Genomic DNA, 16,763 nt, shown 5'->3' on the forward strand with positions numbered 1-16,763 from the left:
GTTGCAGTTGGCACAGATTAAACATCGAGGGAGTGTTTTCAGTTTTCAAACATATTGTTCTATTTGAATGCGTGCATGAAATTTTTGACTATTAATGTTAATCAGAAACCAAAATCACACAGTTACAAAAACTACCTCCTCCTTGAGTGGACTTTGAACCACAGTATCCTCCCATCACTGGTCGTCTTTGGTCTGGCTGAACTTGTTTGTGCTTTCCATTACTTTCTGAAAATTAGTAGTGCTTACATTCCTCAGTAACTGATACCTTTAGACCTGAAACACATTCAAGCAACACTCAGTTACAGACACCATTAAATGCTAAGACACACAGTATCAAAAAAGAAAGAAAGAAAGAAAGAAAGAAAGAAAGAAAGAAAGAAAGAAAGAAAGAAAGAAAAGACGGAGCTTGATCATGTGCATATAAATAAGTACAACCACGTTTTAAAATATCTCAGTCGTCTATAAATGTGAAAGGTTTTAATATTTACCAGTAATCAGACTTAAGTATCTCATTTGTTCTGTTTTGAATGTTTGAAAACAAAGTTAATGTGTAACCTTTATGGACTTTGTTCATACAAAGATAAACTGCCCGATTATTAATGCAGATTTTGATGCCACTTTGGACAGGAGGGGTACTGAGTGATCCGTACAGGTGTTTTAACAGACTTACATATTATTACATCCCAGATAATAAAACTGATTGAGTCTGTATCTGCACAAAACCATGAATCATTTGACTTTTAATTTCGTTGCTTTCTTACACAGTCATGAAGCTCTATATCAGATGCATGACAGTGTCAGTACTGACGCAGGTAGATTTTATGTCCTGCTGTTTACTTTGTTCCAGCCAAAAGATCCTCAGTTTGAGAAGACATGTCCTCCCAAGTCAGACTGAGGCTGCAGCCGAGCGCCAGATGCTTGTATGATGAGCCTGTTCAGGTGAAGGTGGCCGGGCTGAGGCCCAGACAGGTGGTCACCATCAGAGCCAGATCGACTGACGAGAAGGGGGTGGAGTTCAGCTCCTCGGCCACCTACAGGGCAGATGGGAGCGGGGAGATCGACCTGGACAGAGACCCCTCACTCGGTGGGAGCTATGTTGGGGTTGAACCCATGGGTCTGCTGTGGTCGATGAGGTCAGAGACCCTGCACAAAAGGTGTCAAAAAAACAAGGCGCTGAACCCCCACGTGGTGAAGTTCTCTGTGCACGAGGACGAAGGTGAGGGCAGGTTGCTGGCAGAGGCGACCAATGAGAGGCTTCTGATGGGAGACGGCGTCAGCCGGCTCCCCGTCAAAGAGGGGAACATTCAGGGAGTCCTGTTTACTCCCCCAGGTCGGTGGTTCTCCATGTTCTGCCTCATCAGAGCTTAATTAAAGCCTTTAGTATGTTGTAATGAAAGTATGACAGTGTTTATTAGGATCATCAGCAGAGCAGAAAAAGGACAGACGTTACGAATAACATCGGCTAAATAAATATGGATGACTCAAAGTATAAGGATTCAATAAGGATTCAGCTGATTTACCAACAAATCAAACAATCCAGTAACAGCTCCCTTGAGGGGTCACATTCATAAAGTTGATCCTTGTGACAAAATTGAGCAACCAATCATATGCGTCATACCAAGCAATAAGGTGAAAGCATCTGTCCCGTCCTTGCTCAGAGTTGCTCTGTGATTTCACTATGATGGGCTGCTGACATTCACTCGTATGTCGATGTTCCAGGAGACGGTCCGTTTCCTGCTGTGTTGGACGTGTGCAGCCTTATGTCAGAAAAAAGAGCCTGTCTGCTGGCCAACAAGGGCTTTGTGGTTCTGACTGTGCCAGTGTCCACTGAGAGGCCTGGCACCTTCAACGAGATGCATCTGGACCGCTTTGAAGAAGCAAAGGATTTCTTACAACGACAGCCTAAGGTGAGTCCTCTGAGTAACTTTGAAACACAGCAGCATAAAGTTACAGACATTCATTTTGACACATTTGGTAGGAAGCCAGAAATGTTCTGGTTCTGATTTGTGAGCACAGCAGATGCAAGTTGTGAACCCGGGGTCACAGGATGTTAGATGTGACAACAAAGGAAGTCTTTTTTTTGAGCTCGCATGCTTGATGAGATCTTACATCAAGCACACCGTTTGCTGAGTCACCTTCATAGACCAGTTCCTAACCTCTGTGTGTTTCCACAGATTTTATCACCACTAATATTCTTGTTTTTCCACAGGTGGGCAGTAAAGGAGTTGGTGTAATATCACGATCAAAGGGAGGAGATATCGCGCTCTCACTTGCTGCTTTTGTGCCGGGTGTTGAGGCCGTAGTCTGGATCAATGGCTGCAATGCCAATCTGGGCCTCCCTCTGTTCTATAAGAACCAGCAAATCCTCTCACCCTTACTGTTCGACCCCAGCAAGGTGATTCTCACTGAGTCAGGAGCTAGAATTATCAAGCATGGTGTTAAAAATCCCCTGGCAGAGGAGAGCAAGGGCAGTCTGATCCCCATCGAACAAGCCGAAGCACGTTTCCTCTTTGTGGCTGCGGAGGACGACCTCAACTGGGACAGCAAAGGTTACTTGGACGAGATGGTGGAGAGACTGAAGCATCATGGGAAGGAGAAGTTTGAGAGTGTGTGTTACCCAAAAGCTGGACACCTACTCGAGCCACCGTACGGACCGCACTGCACCTCATCTGTACATGGACTCATCGGCTTTCCAGTCATGTGGGGAGGTGAGCCCAAGGCTCATGCAGCAGCTGAAGTCCACCTGTGGAAGAAGATCCAGGAGTTCTTCAAAACTCACCTGAGCTGCGATGCTACAGCGACTGAAGCCAAGTTCTAGATACAAACAGGCTGACAGGAAAGTGACAACAGTTTTGCACCTCCTGAGCATGGGAGACTCACAGAGACTGAAGAAAACGGAGCCCAAGGAGAAGAGAGCTAAGTACAGAAGAAGGGTGGCGACTGGACGAGCAATGCTACTTGTGCCACTGTTAGCAGTATGGGTGACATCATTTGAAAGATCTAACCACAAAAAATGAAAGAGCCGGGGCAGCACGTTGGCTTTAAAAGGGTGGATGAATGCAACAGCTTCAGCAATGGCAAACATGTCATGTGTAGTGTCTTATTACAACAAGCATGTATTGGTTGTACAGGCTGTACCCTTTGAGGTATTCGATTGCAGACCTGATAATATAACCAACGCTGCCGAGGGCTCTGACACTGTGGGTCAGTGTTGCTCCTTGATGTGTCTCACCTTTTTCATGGGTAACAAGACAGGACTATGTGCCCCCTCTAATGGACTGCTGGCTCCTGCAGGAAGAGTTTTGCTACCTGTAGTGGAGGTAAGAGCTGGGATGGTTTATCCTTGACGTTTTGAGAGTAATGCTACCGGTTACCTCTAGAGCAGTGTGACAGGACACCGAGTTCCTCAGGAGACGTGCCAGCGCCAGGAAAATTAAATGATTTAGTTATGGGTACTCCACATGACAGTAGCCCTGGACTCAATCAAGGAATAGTTGCATGCAACCTCTCAAATTACTTTGCATCATCGGTTCTATAGGCTCTATGGTGTGCAAAACACCTGGGTTGAAGTTAAGGGTGGGCGATTTGAAATAACAGGGAGACTCAACTCAAAACATGATTCTGCTTCTTTTTGCTATATCAACAATGTAAAGCAACACATCTTAGGAAAGACAAGCTGATAGAAAAATGATGAAAATAGGAATGAAAATGAGGCCTAAGTCTACAGGTGTTCTGGACGGAGAAACCTGCCCCGTAATTTAAGTTAATCAGTAAATGTTGTGTGAATCACTCTCAGTTAGACAAGGAGTAGGATTAGGCATCTCAACATCTTTTATTTGGCAGACAATCCAAAGTACATAAGTACAACCGTCAGTGTACCACAGGGCACGTCTATCAAGTACATTTACACACAGCAGCAACATACCAACACAGCGAGCAGCAGAGGAGGCTTTCCTGTCACAGCACAACCAGCTGATCTCACGCTGCATATGAAGTGTGGAGCTAATGTTACTCCACGCTCAAGGTCAAAAAGTGATCTTGCTCTTTCTGTGGCTTCTTACCTGCCAGGTGTGGCTGCTGTGCCAGAACAGCGCCCCCTCTCTGCTATAAGAGGAGCCAAATCATGGTGTCTGGTTTTAGTAACATGAGTCTGAAAGGACAATCATACAGCCGTTATTTGACAAAGACTATTTCATTGCATATTTTGCTGCTGTTGCTGTCTTCATGGCTTCTTGTCCTCTGCCTGTAAATTTGAGTTGAAAATGATCCAGCTGGCTACAGAAATGCTGCTTAATGTGTGCTGTTTTTAAAAATACATGTTTTGGCAACAAACAAATGTCGGAAATAATTTGTTATTCACGTCCTTCCTTCCTTCACGCCCTCTGCAGGCCAGAATGCTGAACTGCACAGAGAATCATTCAATTACAGACTGATGTGTTCAGCAGACGTTGGACCGGGACTGTACGACGCTCACAATACAAGGTTAGTAACACAATTTGTCTAAGAAATCTCAGTACCAAGTGTACAGTTCGACATTCATCACAGTCAGGATTGTGATCTGGTTGTGATCAAAGTTAAGACGCACTTTCTGACTGTCTTGTGATCAGGCGGTTTCAGACTCTCTTCGTCTGTAAAACTTCTTTTCAACACGGGCACATTCTGTGGCTTCACAGCTACGGCAATAAACTGTGACCTCCACGACATTAAAACGCTTTAACAAACTTTACCAGCGGAGAGTTGAAGCACGTTAAAATGGCCAAATTTTGAATGGAATTTGGTGCGTAGGTCATCACGGACGCGACACACAGCAGCAGCAGGAGGCTCAGTTTCAGCATTTAATATGCCGTTATTGCCGTGATTATATTTTTCAGACTTAAGTGTCTCATTTGATCTGTTTGAATGTTTGAACAAAATGTCCCTGGCCGTGAGACTTGAGCACAGAGCACTGCAGATCAAACTGTCCATGTACCCAAAGTTAATGTGTAACATTTAATGAGTTCCTTCATGAAAAAACAAGCTGCTGTCTTTACTGCAGATTTCGATGCCACCTAAGAGAGCAGGGGCTCTGAGTTACCTGTACAGGTGTTTTAACAGACCCACTTACATATATATTATTATATAATGATAATGAAACTGCTGGAGTCTCTGTCTGCGCAAAACTATGAATCACTTTGTGTTTGTAGTTTTGTTGTGTTTAACTTCAGTTCATTGCATCATTGGACCTTTAATTTCTGTGTTTTCTCTCACAGTTACAGCACAGAAAAAAGAAAATGTCTCAAATAATATGGCTCTGTGTCAAATGCTCGACAGTCAGCTGATAGACACTGGCTGAAAAAGGTGACTGTCCCGTTTGCTTTGTTCCAGTCAAAGGATCCTCAGTTTGAGAAGACATGTCCTCCCAAGTCAGACTGAGGCTGCAGCCGAGCGCCAGATGCTTGTATGATGAGCCTGTTCAGGTGAAGGTGGCCGGGCTGAGGCCCAGACAGGTGGTCACCATCAGAGCCAGATCGACTGACGAGAAGGGGGTGGAGTTCAGCTCCTCGGCCACCTACAGGGCTGATGGGAGCGGGGAGATCGACCTGGACACAGACCCCTCACTCGGTGGGAGCTATGTTGGGGTTGAACCCATGGGTCTGCTGTGGTCGATGAGGTCAGAGACCCTGCACAAAAGGTGTCAAAAAAACAAGGCGCTGAACCCCCACGTGGTGAAGTTTTCTGTGCACGAGGACGAAGGTGAGGGCAGGATGCTGGCAGAGGCGACCAATGAGAGGCTTCTGATGGGAGACGGAGTCAGCCGGCTCCCCGTCAAAGAGGGGAACATTCGGGGAGTCCTGTTTACTCCTCCAGGTCGGTGGTTTTGTCTTTCTCAGGCTTGAAATCATTTAATCAGTGAATTCAGAGGAAGACGCTGACATTATTTTATGGTCAGCAGCCACCAGCCCTCTGAAGAGGAACAACTAATTCATCTGTTCATCCACAGCGTGATGTATCTCATTCCACAGAAAATCACTCATCCAAAAACTATTAAAAACACAGAAAATGCATTCTCCCAGTGGCAGACATATTTCCCATATTCTTTCATTAAAGCAACCATTCGGCCTGTAGTTCACTCTGACAAAACTCTGCATCTTTAATCAGCAGAGGGTCACTTTGCATCAGGCGGACTTCACTGAGCATGCTCAGGGTAGGGACCTGTGTTCACACGTGTTCGTCGTGGTGATGATGATAATAAACTTTATTTTTATACGAGGCTTGCAGCTCAACATGCTTTGCAACAAAGAAATCACAAGTGCTTCACGTAAAAAGGCCCACATTAGAGCCTCAGGTCCAGTTGGAATTAATGAATCTGAACGAGGCGTCTCAGGATTGAATTTCTGTGCTGTGTGTGTGTCAGTCGTTTGTAAGATTTCTGAAATACGTTGTCATTTATAATGAACCTTTCGATCCAGGAACGGGACCTTTCCCTGCCGTGTTGGATCTGTACACTCTGGGTGGAGGTGTGTCGGAGAAGAGGGCGTCTCTGCTGGCCAGTCGAGGCTTTGTGGTTCTGACTGTAGCTCTGTACGGCCACGACGACATGCCGAAGAACATCCAAGAGGTCCATCTGGATTATTTTGAGGAATCGATAAAGTTTTTGAAAAAACAAGATCAGGTGAGTTTATAGTGTCACATCTAAGTCTTCATGATTCATTGCTTTTAACATTGGAAAGTTTACGTGAATGGTCAGTGTAGTTTGGGGTCAGAGCTGAGTTTTAATGGGATTTCTGTTCATTAAGTTAGACTGTGTGGAAATAGATGCCACTCTTCTCTGTGTGTTCAGCCACATAAAGGACATTTGGTAAAATCCACTTCAAAAACATTTCATGTGCATCAGACAGCTTTTATAGGAAAGCGATCCCTCCACACCAGCGTTCATCAGAAAACATGAAGGATTTCATTGTGATATTAACCTGGGAGACTTTTTTTTCAGGTGGGAAATAAAGGAGTTGGCGTGATATCACTGTCAAAAAGTGGAGATCTTGCTCTTTCAGTGGCTTCTTACCTGCCAGGTGTTGAGGCCACTGTGTGGATCAATGGCTGCAGTGCCAACACAGCGCTCCCCCTCTACTATAAGAGGAGCCAGCTCCTGCCTGCGTTAATGTTTGACCTCACTAAGTTGATTCCAACTGAGTCAGGGGCCATGATGGGCAAGTATGCACTGCATAATCCGCTGGCAGAGGAGAACAAGGGCAGCCTGGTCCCCATTGAACAAGCCGAAGGACGTTTCCTCTTTGTGGCTTCAGAGGACGACCTCAACTGGGACAGCAAAGGCTACATGGACGAGATGGTGGAGAGACTGAAGCGTCATGGGAAGGAGAACTTTGAGAGTGTGTGCTACCCTGCAGCCGGGCATTACCTGGAGCCACCTTATGGACCCTACTGCCCCTCCAGTATTCATGGGCTTGTGGGTAAACCAGTCCTGTGGGGGGGTGAGCCCAGATCGCACGCAGCAGCTGAAGTCCACATGTGGAAGAAGATCCAGGAGTTCTTCAGAACTCAGCTGAGCTGCGATGCTACAGCGACTGAAGCCGAGTTATCGATACGAGTGCAGTCATAGTCAACACTGAAGGAAGGCGGGAGCTTCTGGATGTGTTTGTTAGGACTGCAATTTTGTAAAATTATTTCAGGAGATTTCTTAATTTTTTGCAATTACAAATCATGTCTTTGTCAAGCACAAAGTGTTGGAGGTCACCGACACACCTTGGATGAATAATGACAACATCCTTGTATAATAAAACACATATGAAAACACTTTCAGATACTCCTCCTCACATTATGACTAATGGTATAAATAACTTAATAGGACAAAGAAATAAAGACAGGCAGACTATATTTGCTGAAATGATTATCACTGTTATTGTTACTACATATAGTAACAATGGTGGCACGGTGGCACAAGTGGTAACACTAGTGGTAACACTGTCGCCTCACGGCTAGAAGGTCCCGGTTCGAATCCCTGCTGCGGCCGCTGGTGGCGTGTCCTCCACCATGCCTTCGCTGCCTGCTGCACATCCAGTTGAATCAAACATAGATTGCATCATCCTGGTGTGATGGGAAAGAAGGCACACAGACATACAAACCGTTTGCTTCAGGAATGTCTGATTTACAACCTATCTGCATTATCTGATCTCGTAGGTTCCTCTGAGACCAGCACTTGTCCATTCAGACAGTTTTATTGTCCTTATCTCTCATGGGGCTATCAAGAAAGAATTAGGGTCTCGATGTGCAACATCTTGGGTGAAAGGTCACCTTAGAGGTGCCTGTGTCTCCCCTGAAGGAATGTGAGAAGGTGTTCTACAGCCAGACGTCTCGTCTCTCTCTGAATTAACGCTCTCCTGTACACAGTTCAAATGGTCAAAAGCTCTTAAAAGTTGGGATGTTTAGCGACTCCATTTCTCCTGAAGGAATGCAAAAAGGGGGAAAGAAGGTCAGTTAGAGGTCAGTTCTGCTGCACATGTTATAGCAAGAAGACAACTATACTGCCATTATTGAACAAAGACTGTTTAACTGAAGACTTTGCTGCTGCTGCTGACTCTATGGCGTCTCATCATCTGTTTGTAAATTTTAGCCATCACCTCATTTGAGTTGAAAAGTATCCAGCCGGCAGCGGAAATGTTGATTCATGTGTGTTGTCCTCATAAATAAATCAATGACATGAAACTTTTTATCCTTAACTTCCAAATCCTGCACACTTCATTGATTCCAAGATAAACCAACAATAGTGATGCAGCACGCTGCACGTTTAATAATCAGGACACGTCTATCAAGTACAACATACCAACACAGCGAGCAGCAGAGGAGGCTTTCCTGTCACAGCACAACCAGCTGATCTCACGCTGCATATGAAGTGTGGAGCTAATGTTACTCCACGCTCAAGGTCAAAAAGTGATCTTGCTCTTTCTGTGGCTTCTTACCTGCCAGGTGTGGCTGCTGTGCCAGGACAGCGCCCCCTCTCTGCTGTAAGAGGAGCCAAATCAGAATCAGAAATCCTTTTTTATCCCTGAGGGAAAATTGTTTTTGTTGCAGTGCTCCTTACAAGGATACAATTAGAAGAAATTTAGAAAAGAGAGAGAACTATATATATATATATATATATAAATAGCAAGTATAAAAACAATATTTATATTGAGAATATATATCTAAAACAAAATATACCACAAAATATAAAACAATATACATACTGAGGAAAAAATGAACATTATATACAACAGGATGCGCAAAGTTCAATTGGTCAAATATGTAACAGCATAAGTGAAAAGTCCAAGGTCCATTCAGAGGGAGGAGTTGTACGGGTTGATGGCCACAGGCAGGAATGATTTCCTGTGGCGTTCAGTCCTGAGTTTTGGTGGGATGAGTCTCCCACTGAATGCACATGCCTGTGTTAATGTCTGATTTTAGTAACATGAGTCTGAAAGGACAATCATGCAGCCGTTATTTGACAAGGACTATTTCATTGCATATTTTGCAATTTTACCCTAACCCTAACCTCTCAAATTACTTTGCATCATCGGTTCTATAGGCTCTATGGTGTGCAAAACACCTGGGTTGAAGTTAAGGGTGGGCGATTTGAAATAACAGGGAGACTCAACTCAAAACATGATTCTACTTCTTTTTGCTATATCAACAATGTAAAGCAACACATCTTAGGAAAGACAAGCTGATAGAAAAATGATGAAAATAGGAATGAAAATGAGGCCTAAGTCTACAGGTGTTCTGGACGGAGAAACCTGCCCCGTAATTTAAGTTAATCAGTAAATGTTGTGTGAATCACTCTCAGTTAGACAAGGAATAGGATTAGGCATCTCAACATCTTTTATTTGGCAGACAATCCAAAGTACATAAGTACAACCGTCAGTGTACCACAGGGCACGTCTATCAAGTACATTTACACACAGCAGCAACATACCAACACAGCGAGCAGCAGAGGAGGCTTTCCTGTCACAGCACAACCAGCTGATCTCACGCTGCATATGAAGTGTGGAGCTAATGTTACTCCACGCTCAAGGTTAAAAAGTGATCTTGCTCTTTCTGTGGCTTCTTACCTGCCAGGTGTGGCTGCTGTGCCAGGACAGCGCCCCCTCTCTGCTGTAAGAGGAGCCAAATCATGGTGTCTGGTTTTAGTAACATGAGTCTGAAAGGACAATCATACAGCCGTTATTTGACAAGGACTATTTCATTGCATATTTTGCTGCTGTTGCTGTCTTCATGTCGTCTTGTCCTCTGCCTCTAAATTTGAGTTGAAAATGATCCAGCCGGCTACAGAAATGCTGCTTAATGTGTGCTGTATTTAAGATAAATACATGACATTTTTACACATTTTTACACTTAACTTTTCCGTTGCGTTTTGCGTGTTTTGGTAACAAACGAATGTCGGAAATAATTTGTTATCCACGTCCTTCCTTCCTTCCTTCCTTCCTTCCTTCCTTCCTTCCTTCCTTCCTTCCTTCCTTCCTTCCTTCCTTCCTTCCACGCTGCATGTTTAATAATCAAATCGCACGAGCTTTTGCACCAACACTTTTTGCAGTGGTGGAGGAAGTATTCATATCCTTTGCTGAAGAAAAAGCAGCAGTTGCACAACTTAAAAATACTCTAACACGAGTAAAAGCCATGCATTTAAATGTTTATTTAAGTCTGGAGAATGAAGAATAAAATGTGATTATACATAATCGTTTGCATAGTGGCCCCTTGCAGAGTGTTGTATTATTATATTATTGGATTCATATTGAGCTTACATACACATGTAAGCTGCGTTTTGATGCATCACGTTGAAGTGGAGCAAAGTTTATCTTCTTTACATTTTGATTGGGAAGTTCATGTTCATATCGTACATCGTGTTTGATCTTCAAAGTAGATCCATCCATCCATTTTCTATGCCGCTTATCCCTTTCGGGGTCGCGGGGGGGCCGGAGCCTATCTCGGCTGTCAACGGGCGAGAGGCAGGCCGGTCGCCAGCCGATCGCAGGGCACGTACACACACCACTCACACTCACACCTAGGGGCAATTTAGAGTCACCAATCAACCTAATGAGCATGTTTTTGGTCTGTGGGAGGAAGCCGGAGGGCCCGGAGAGAACCCACGCATGCACAGGAAGAACATGCAAACTTCACACAGAGAGGCCCGACCCGGGAATCGAACCTGCGACCTTCTTGCTGTGAGGCACGCGCACCACCTGCTGCGCCACCGTGCAGCTCTTCAAAGTAGATGTGGCATAAAAGTACAATAATCCCTAGTAAAGAAGCACATAATGAAAATACTCAAGTTAAAGTATTTCAAAAGTGAGCTTAAGTTCTGCACTTGTTACTTTCCACCACTGATGTGAGACACTTCATGTCTCAGGTGTGTAAAACCCTCTGACTCAGATTGATTAGCGCCCTCTGCAGGCCAAACAGCTGAACTGCACAGAGCTTCATTCAATAACACCAGCTGATGTTCTCATCAGCGTTCAAACCAGGTCCGTGCGAGGCTCACATGACAGGTTAGTCATTCGATTATTGATTCATTTATCTAGTTTCTTAATTTTGATATGTTTGATCAAGCTCAGTACCCAGTGTACAGTTGGACATTGACCAGACTCACAAAAAGCTTCTGGTTATAATCAAATCAATAAAAAGGTATTACATGGCTTTTAGGGTCCTGTGGTTCAGCTTTACTGCCTCCGTAAAACTTCTTCTAACAGTAACGCAACGTTGAACTTTAACAAAACCAAGTTATACGATGACCTCCATGGTGTTAAGAAGCTGCAATAAAATGTAACTTAGGAAATTAGTTCCGTGACCAGTTTTACCCCTTTGCACATTGCTGACCTTTAGCCCAGACTGTCCTTCCAGTTGAGATTTTTTTCAAATTTCATTGACATTCATTGCCGAATTAACCAGAACGACCCATGATTCATCATATTTAACTGCAGTGTGAAACTGTAGGCTCTGTTATTTCTTGCTCATGAAGTTTAGTTTAATTTGGATGGAATTTGGTGAGGCAGGTCTTTATCTTTATCTTTAACTCACAGGGCATACAGTTGCAGTTGGCACAGATTAAACATCGAGGGAGTGTTTTCAGTTTTCAAACATATTGTTCTATTTGAATGCGTGCATGAAATTTTTGACTATTAATGTTAATCAGAAACCAAAATCACACAGTTACAAAACCTACCTCCTCCTTGAGTGGACTTTGAACCACAGTATCCTCCCATCACTGGTCGTCTTTGGTCTGGCTGAACTTGTTTGTGCTTTCCATTACTTTCTGAAAATTAGTAGTGCTTACATTCCTCAGTAACTGATACCTTTAGACCTGAAACACATTCAAGCAACACTCAGTTACAGACACCATTAAATGCTAAGACACACAGTATCAAAAAAGAAAGAAAGAAAGAAAGAAAGAAAGAAAGAAAGAAAGAAAGAAAGAAAGAAAGAAAGAAAGAAAGAAAAGACGGAGCTTGATCATGTGCATATAAATAAGTACAACCACGTTTTAAAATATCTCAGTCGTCTATAAATGTGAAAGGTTTTAATATTTACCAGTAATCAGACTTAAGTATCTCATTTGTTCTGTTTTGAATGTTTGAAAACAAAGTTAATGTGTAACCTTTATGGACTTTGTTCATACAAAGATAAACTGCCCGATTATTAATGCAGATTTTGATGCCACTTTGGACAGGAGGGGTACTGAGTGATCCGTACAGGTGTTTTAACAGACTTACATATTATTACATCCCAGATAATAAAACTGATTGAGTCTGTATCTGCACAAAACCATGAATCATTTGACTTTTAATTTCGTTGCTTTCTTACACAGTCATGAAGCTCTATATCAGATGCATGACAGTGTCAGTACTGACGCAGGTAGATTTTATGTCCTGCTGTTTACTTTGTTCCAGCCAAAAGATCCTCAGTTTGAGAAGACATGTCCTCCCAAGTCAGACTGAGGCTGCAGCCGAGCGCCAGATGCTTGTATGATGAGCCTGTTCAGGTGAAGGTGGCCGGGCTGAGGCCCAGACAGGTGGTCACCATCAGAGCCAGATCGACTGACGAGAAGGGGGTGGAGTTCAGCTCCTCGGCCACCTACAGGGCAGATGGGAGCGGGGAGATCGACCTGGAACCCATGGGTCTGCTGTGGTCGATGAGGTCAGAGACCCTGCACAAAAGGTGTCAAAAAAACAAGGCGCTGAACCCCCACGTGGTGAAGTTCTCTGTGCACGAGGACGAAGGTGAGGGCAGGATGCTGGCAGAGGCGACCAATGAGAGGCTTCTGATGGGAGACGGCGTCAGCCGGCTCCCCGTCAAAGAGGGGAACATTCAGGGAGTCCTGTTTACTCCCCCAGGTCGGTGGTTCTCCATGTTCTGCCTCATCAGAGCTTAATTAAAGCCTTTAGTATGTTGTAATGAAAGTATGACAGTGTTTATTAGGATCATCAGCAGAGCAGAAAAAGGACAGACGTTACGAATAACATCGGCTAAATAAATATGGATGACTCAAAGTAGCTTGCAGCTTTATCTGTATTTTGATGGCACAGATTTAATAAGGATTCAGCTGATTTACCAACAAATCAAACAATCCAGTAACAGCTCCCTTGAGGGGTCACATTCATAAAGTTGATCCTTGTGACAAAATTGAACAACCAATCATATGCGTCATACCAAGCAATAAGGTGAAAGCATCTGTCCCGTCCTTGCTCAGAGTTGCTCTGTGATTTCACTATGATGGGCTGCTGACATTCACTCGTATGTCGATGTTCCAGGAGACGGTCCGTTTCCTGCTGTGTTGGACGTGTGCAGCCTTATGTCAGAAAAAAGAGCCTGTCTGCTGGCCAACAAGGGCTTTGTGGTTCTGACTGTGCCAGTGTCCACTGAGAGGCCTGGCACCTTCAACGAGATGCATCTGGACCGCTTTGAAGAAGCAAAGGATTTCTTACAACGACAGCCTAAGGTGAGTCCTCTGAGTAACTTTGAAACACAGCAGCATAAAGTTACAGACATTCATTTTGACACATTTGGTAGGAAGCCAGAAATGTTCTGGTTCTGATTTGTGAGCACAGCAGATGCAAGTTGTGAACCCGGGGTCACAGGATGTTAGATGTGACAACAAAGGAAGTCTTTTTTTTGAGCCCGCATGCTTGATGAGATCTTACATTTCATCCAGTCTTTACACCGTTTGCTGAGTCACCTTCATAGACCAGTTCCTAACCTCTGTGTGTTTCCACAGATTTTATCACCACTAATATTCTTGTTTTTCCACAGGTGGGCAGTAAAGGAGTTGGTGTAATATCACGATCAAAGGGAGGAGATATCGCGCTCTCACTTGCTGCTTTTGTGCCGGGTGTTGAGGCCGTAGTCTGGATCAATGGCTGCAATGCCAATCTGGGCCTCCCTCTGTTCTATAAGAACCAGCAAATCATCTCACCCTTACTGTTCGACCCCAGCAAGGTGATTCTCACTGAGTCAGGAGCTAGAATTATCAAGCATGGTGTTAAAAATCCCCTGGCAGAGGAGAGCAAGGGCAGTCTGATCCCCATCGAACAAGCCGAAGCACGTTTCCTCTTTGTGGCTGCGGAGGACGACCTCAACTGGGACAGCAAAGGTTACTTGGACGAGATGGTGGAGAGACTGAAGCATCATGGGAAGGAGAAGTTTGAGAGCGTGTGTTACCCAAAAGCTGGACACCTACTGGAGCCACCGTACGGACCGCACTGCACCTCATCTGTACATGGACTCATCGGCTTTCCAGTCATGTGGGGAGGTGAGCCCAAGGCTCATGCAGCAGCTGAAGTCCACCTGTGGAAGAAGATCCAGGAGTTCTTCAAAACTCACCTGAGCTGCGATGCTACAGCGACTGAAGCCGAGTTCTAGATACAAACAGGCTGACAGGAAAGTGACAACCAATGTTAATTAACCTAAGATGATTATATATGAAGCTAAATGTTTGCAATTGAGTGAATGTTTTAAAGTTCATCCATCCATCCATTTTCTATGCCGCTTATCCCTTTCGGGGTCATGGGGGGGCTGGAGCCTATCTCGGCTGTCAACGGGCGATTTAAAGTTCATCATATCGTTAAAAGATTACTATCCAATCCAGTCCAATCTATGTTCATTTATAAAGCACATTTAAAAACAACAGTTGACCAAAGTACTCTGCAATCAAAATAAAGCAAATAATTCAAAATAAAAGCAAACTGTAAAAGCATAAAGACCAGTTTAAAAGACAATTATATAGACAGGCCACTGTCACAGCGAGTTAAAATTCAGAGAATAAAGATGTGTTTTAAGACAGGATTTAAAAACAGGCAGTGTGGGGGTCAGCCCAACATGCAGAGGCAACTCATTCCAGAGTCTGGGGGCTTAAACTGTTTCCTCTGTGCTTCAGTTTGGGACAAGGACCTGACCTGAGTGACCTTGAAGGGACGTGTTGTTGTAAAAGGTCAGAGAGATACGTGACACCGGGAACATCACAGGTACCACATGGTTCCAATATCAGGGCTCAAAGGTACCTCAAAACATCAAAGGTTACTCCAAACGACCAGGACTCCAGGGAAAATGAAGACGCTGCACGTCGGGACAGTGAGGAAGAGGAAGGTCGCTCATCACCAGCATGGAAAAACACATGTAGAGCCAGAATATTTACATGTCTAATTCAGAGAACAAAACCCAGAGTTTGTGATCATTATACCAATGGAAAGACATGACTTTTATGATGAGTTTTGTTTCTAATAAAAGATGATTAAAAAGTTTACAAGTACAGATCAAGTGTTGTGAAGATCCATAAAACCAGCTTGGAATACCTCAAGAATGCCATATGTGTCTAAAAAAGAAGATTACAGCCTCCTCCTAGCTTTGGGTCGTAAATGTTCTGTGCCTGGTGAAGACCACATACTCATGTCTCCTCTCCTTTATTTATGTTGCATTAGTTCCACGCCTGAAGATGGCACACACACACACACACACACACACACACACACACACACACACACACACACACACACACACACACACACACACACACACGTTGTTTATCACATGTCAAGAACAAAGATATGGAATGCCCAGGTCCTGGGAACCGGCCAATATTATTATATTATCATTTATTATACAATTATATTCTGAGTTTAATTGGTCTAAAATCGCCTAGGGAGGCCCGTGCACCTGTAGACATGTCCCTGGCCAGTTTATAATGATTTTACACGCGCCAAAAGCGGAAGTAATGCGACGCAACGTTCCACACGGGTTAATTAGAGCGGCGCACCCAAACACCAGCCCGCCAAACGTGGTGCTGCTCGGTGAATCAGAGCTCAACAGCTATCTGACAGAGAGGAGCTACGATTTCTCCTGTTGGAAGCGTCGAAGGTGAGTAAAACGACTTCATCTCGTCAGTGACGAGAAAAAAAACGGACATTTTTTCGTTTCTGTCTCTTACTAGTTTTATTTTGTGTTAGTCTAAATAGAAAATGAAAATCAAAGAATTTTTTAAAAAATTCGTATATCCCTTTTTGATCATGAAAAGGAAGAACGCCTTGTATTTCTATTTTAATTTTTATATTTTAAAACGAAAATCAAATCAAATTTTTGTTTTTTAATACCCGTTTCAGAACGGAAAATCCAATTGCCAAAATACACACGGACCGTTAGCAAACCTAGTCTGGTCTCGATATGTTTAGAAACTTAATGATATCTAAGCAAACTTATCAAAGCGATGCGAATATCCAAATGTCAGTCTGAGTAATCAACAGTAGGCT

The 16,763-nt window shown here is 43.9% G+C and overlaps 3 protein-coding genes across 3 annotated transcripts; all 3 read left to right on the forward strand.

The window, feature by feature from the left end:
- The first annotated feature begins 873 nt into the window (after positions 1–873).
- LOC139339267 (acyl-coenzyme A thioesterase 1-like) lies at positions 874–2,904 on the forward strand. The gene is made up of 3 exons (XM_070974799.1): positions 874–1,330; positions 1,720–1,907; positions 2,210–2,904. The coding sequence occupies exons 1-3, from the start codon at positions 874–876 to the stop codon at positions 2,816–2,818; spliced, it is 1,254 nt and encodes a 417-aa protein (XP_070830900.1). The 3' UTR covers positions 2,819–2,904.
- Positions 2,905–5,380: 2,476 nt separating this feature from the next.
- On the forward strand, positions 5,381–7,597 carry LOC139338740 (acyl-coenzyme A thioesterase 1-like). The gene is made up of 3 exons (XM_070973992.1): positions 5,381–5,847; positions 6,450–6,652; positions 6,971–7,597. The coding sequence occupies exons 1-3, from the start codon at positions 5,391–5,393 to the stop codon at positions 7,595–7,597; spliced, it is 1,287 nt and encodes a 428-aa protein (XP_070830093.1). The 5' UTR covers positions 5,381–5,390.
- Positions 7,598–12,940: 5,343 nt separating this feature from the next.
- LOC139339355 (acyl-coenzyme A thioesterase 1-like) lies at positions 12,941–14,940 on the forward strand. The gene is made up of 3 exons (XM_070974934.1): positions 12,941–13,358; positions 13,776–13,963; positions 14,275–14,940. The coding sequence occupies exons 1-3, from the start codon at positions 12,941–12,943 to the stop codon at positions 14,881–14,883; spliced, it is 1,215 nt and encodes a 404-aa protein (XP_070831035.1). The 3' UTR covers positions 14,884–14,940.
- Positions 14,941–16,763: the final 1,823 nt, after the last annotated feature.

Source organism: Chaetodon trifascialis, chromosome 11 (genome assembly GCF_039877785.1).
Source record: "Chaetodon trifascialis isolate fChaTrf1 chromosome 11, fChaTrf1.hap1, whole genome shotgun sequence".
Lineage (NCBI taxonomy): Eukaryota > Metazoa > Chordata > Actinopteri > Chaetodontiformes > Chaetodontidae > Chaetodon > Chaetodon trifascialis.

Coding starts and splice junctions, on each gene's coding strand:
- LOC139339267 (XM_070974799.1), top strand. CDS start 874: ATGTCCTCCCAAGTCAGACTGAGGCTGCAGCCGAGCGCCAGATGCTTG. Junction 1,331..1,719: donor AGTCCTGTTTACTCCCCCAG/GTCGGTGGTTCT, acceptor TCGATGTTCCAG/GAGACGGTCCGTTTCCTGCT. Junction 1,908..2,209: donor TCTTACAACGACAGCCTAAG/GTGAGTCCTCTG, acceptor GTTTTTCCACAG/GTGGGCAGTAAAGGAGTTGG.
- LOC139338740 (XM_070973992.1), top strand. CDS start 5,391: ATGTCCTCCCAAGTCAGACTGAGGCTGCAGCCGAGCGCCAGATGCTTG. Junction 5,848..6,449: donor AGTCCTGTTTACTCCTCCAG/GTCGGTGGTTTT, acceptor CTTTCGATCCAG/GAACGGGACCTTTCCCTGCC. Junction 6,653..6,970: donor TTTTGAAAAAACAAGATCAG/GTGAGTTTATAG, acceptor CTTTTTTTTCAG/GTGGGAAATAAAGGAGTTGG.
- LOC139339355 (XM_070974934.1), top strand. CDS start 12,941: ATGTCCTCCCAAGTCAGACTGAGGCTGCAGCCGAGCGCCAGATGCTTG. Junction 13,359..13,775: donor AGTCCTGTTTACTCCCCCAG/GTCGGTGGTTCT, acceptor TCGATGTTCCAG/GAGACGGTCCGTTTCCTGCT. Junction 13,964..14,274: donor TCTTACAACGACAGCCTAAG/GTGAGTCCTCTG, acceptor GTTTTTCCACAG/GTGGGCAGTAAAGGAGTTGG.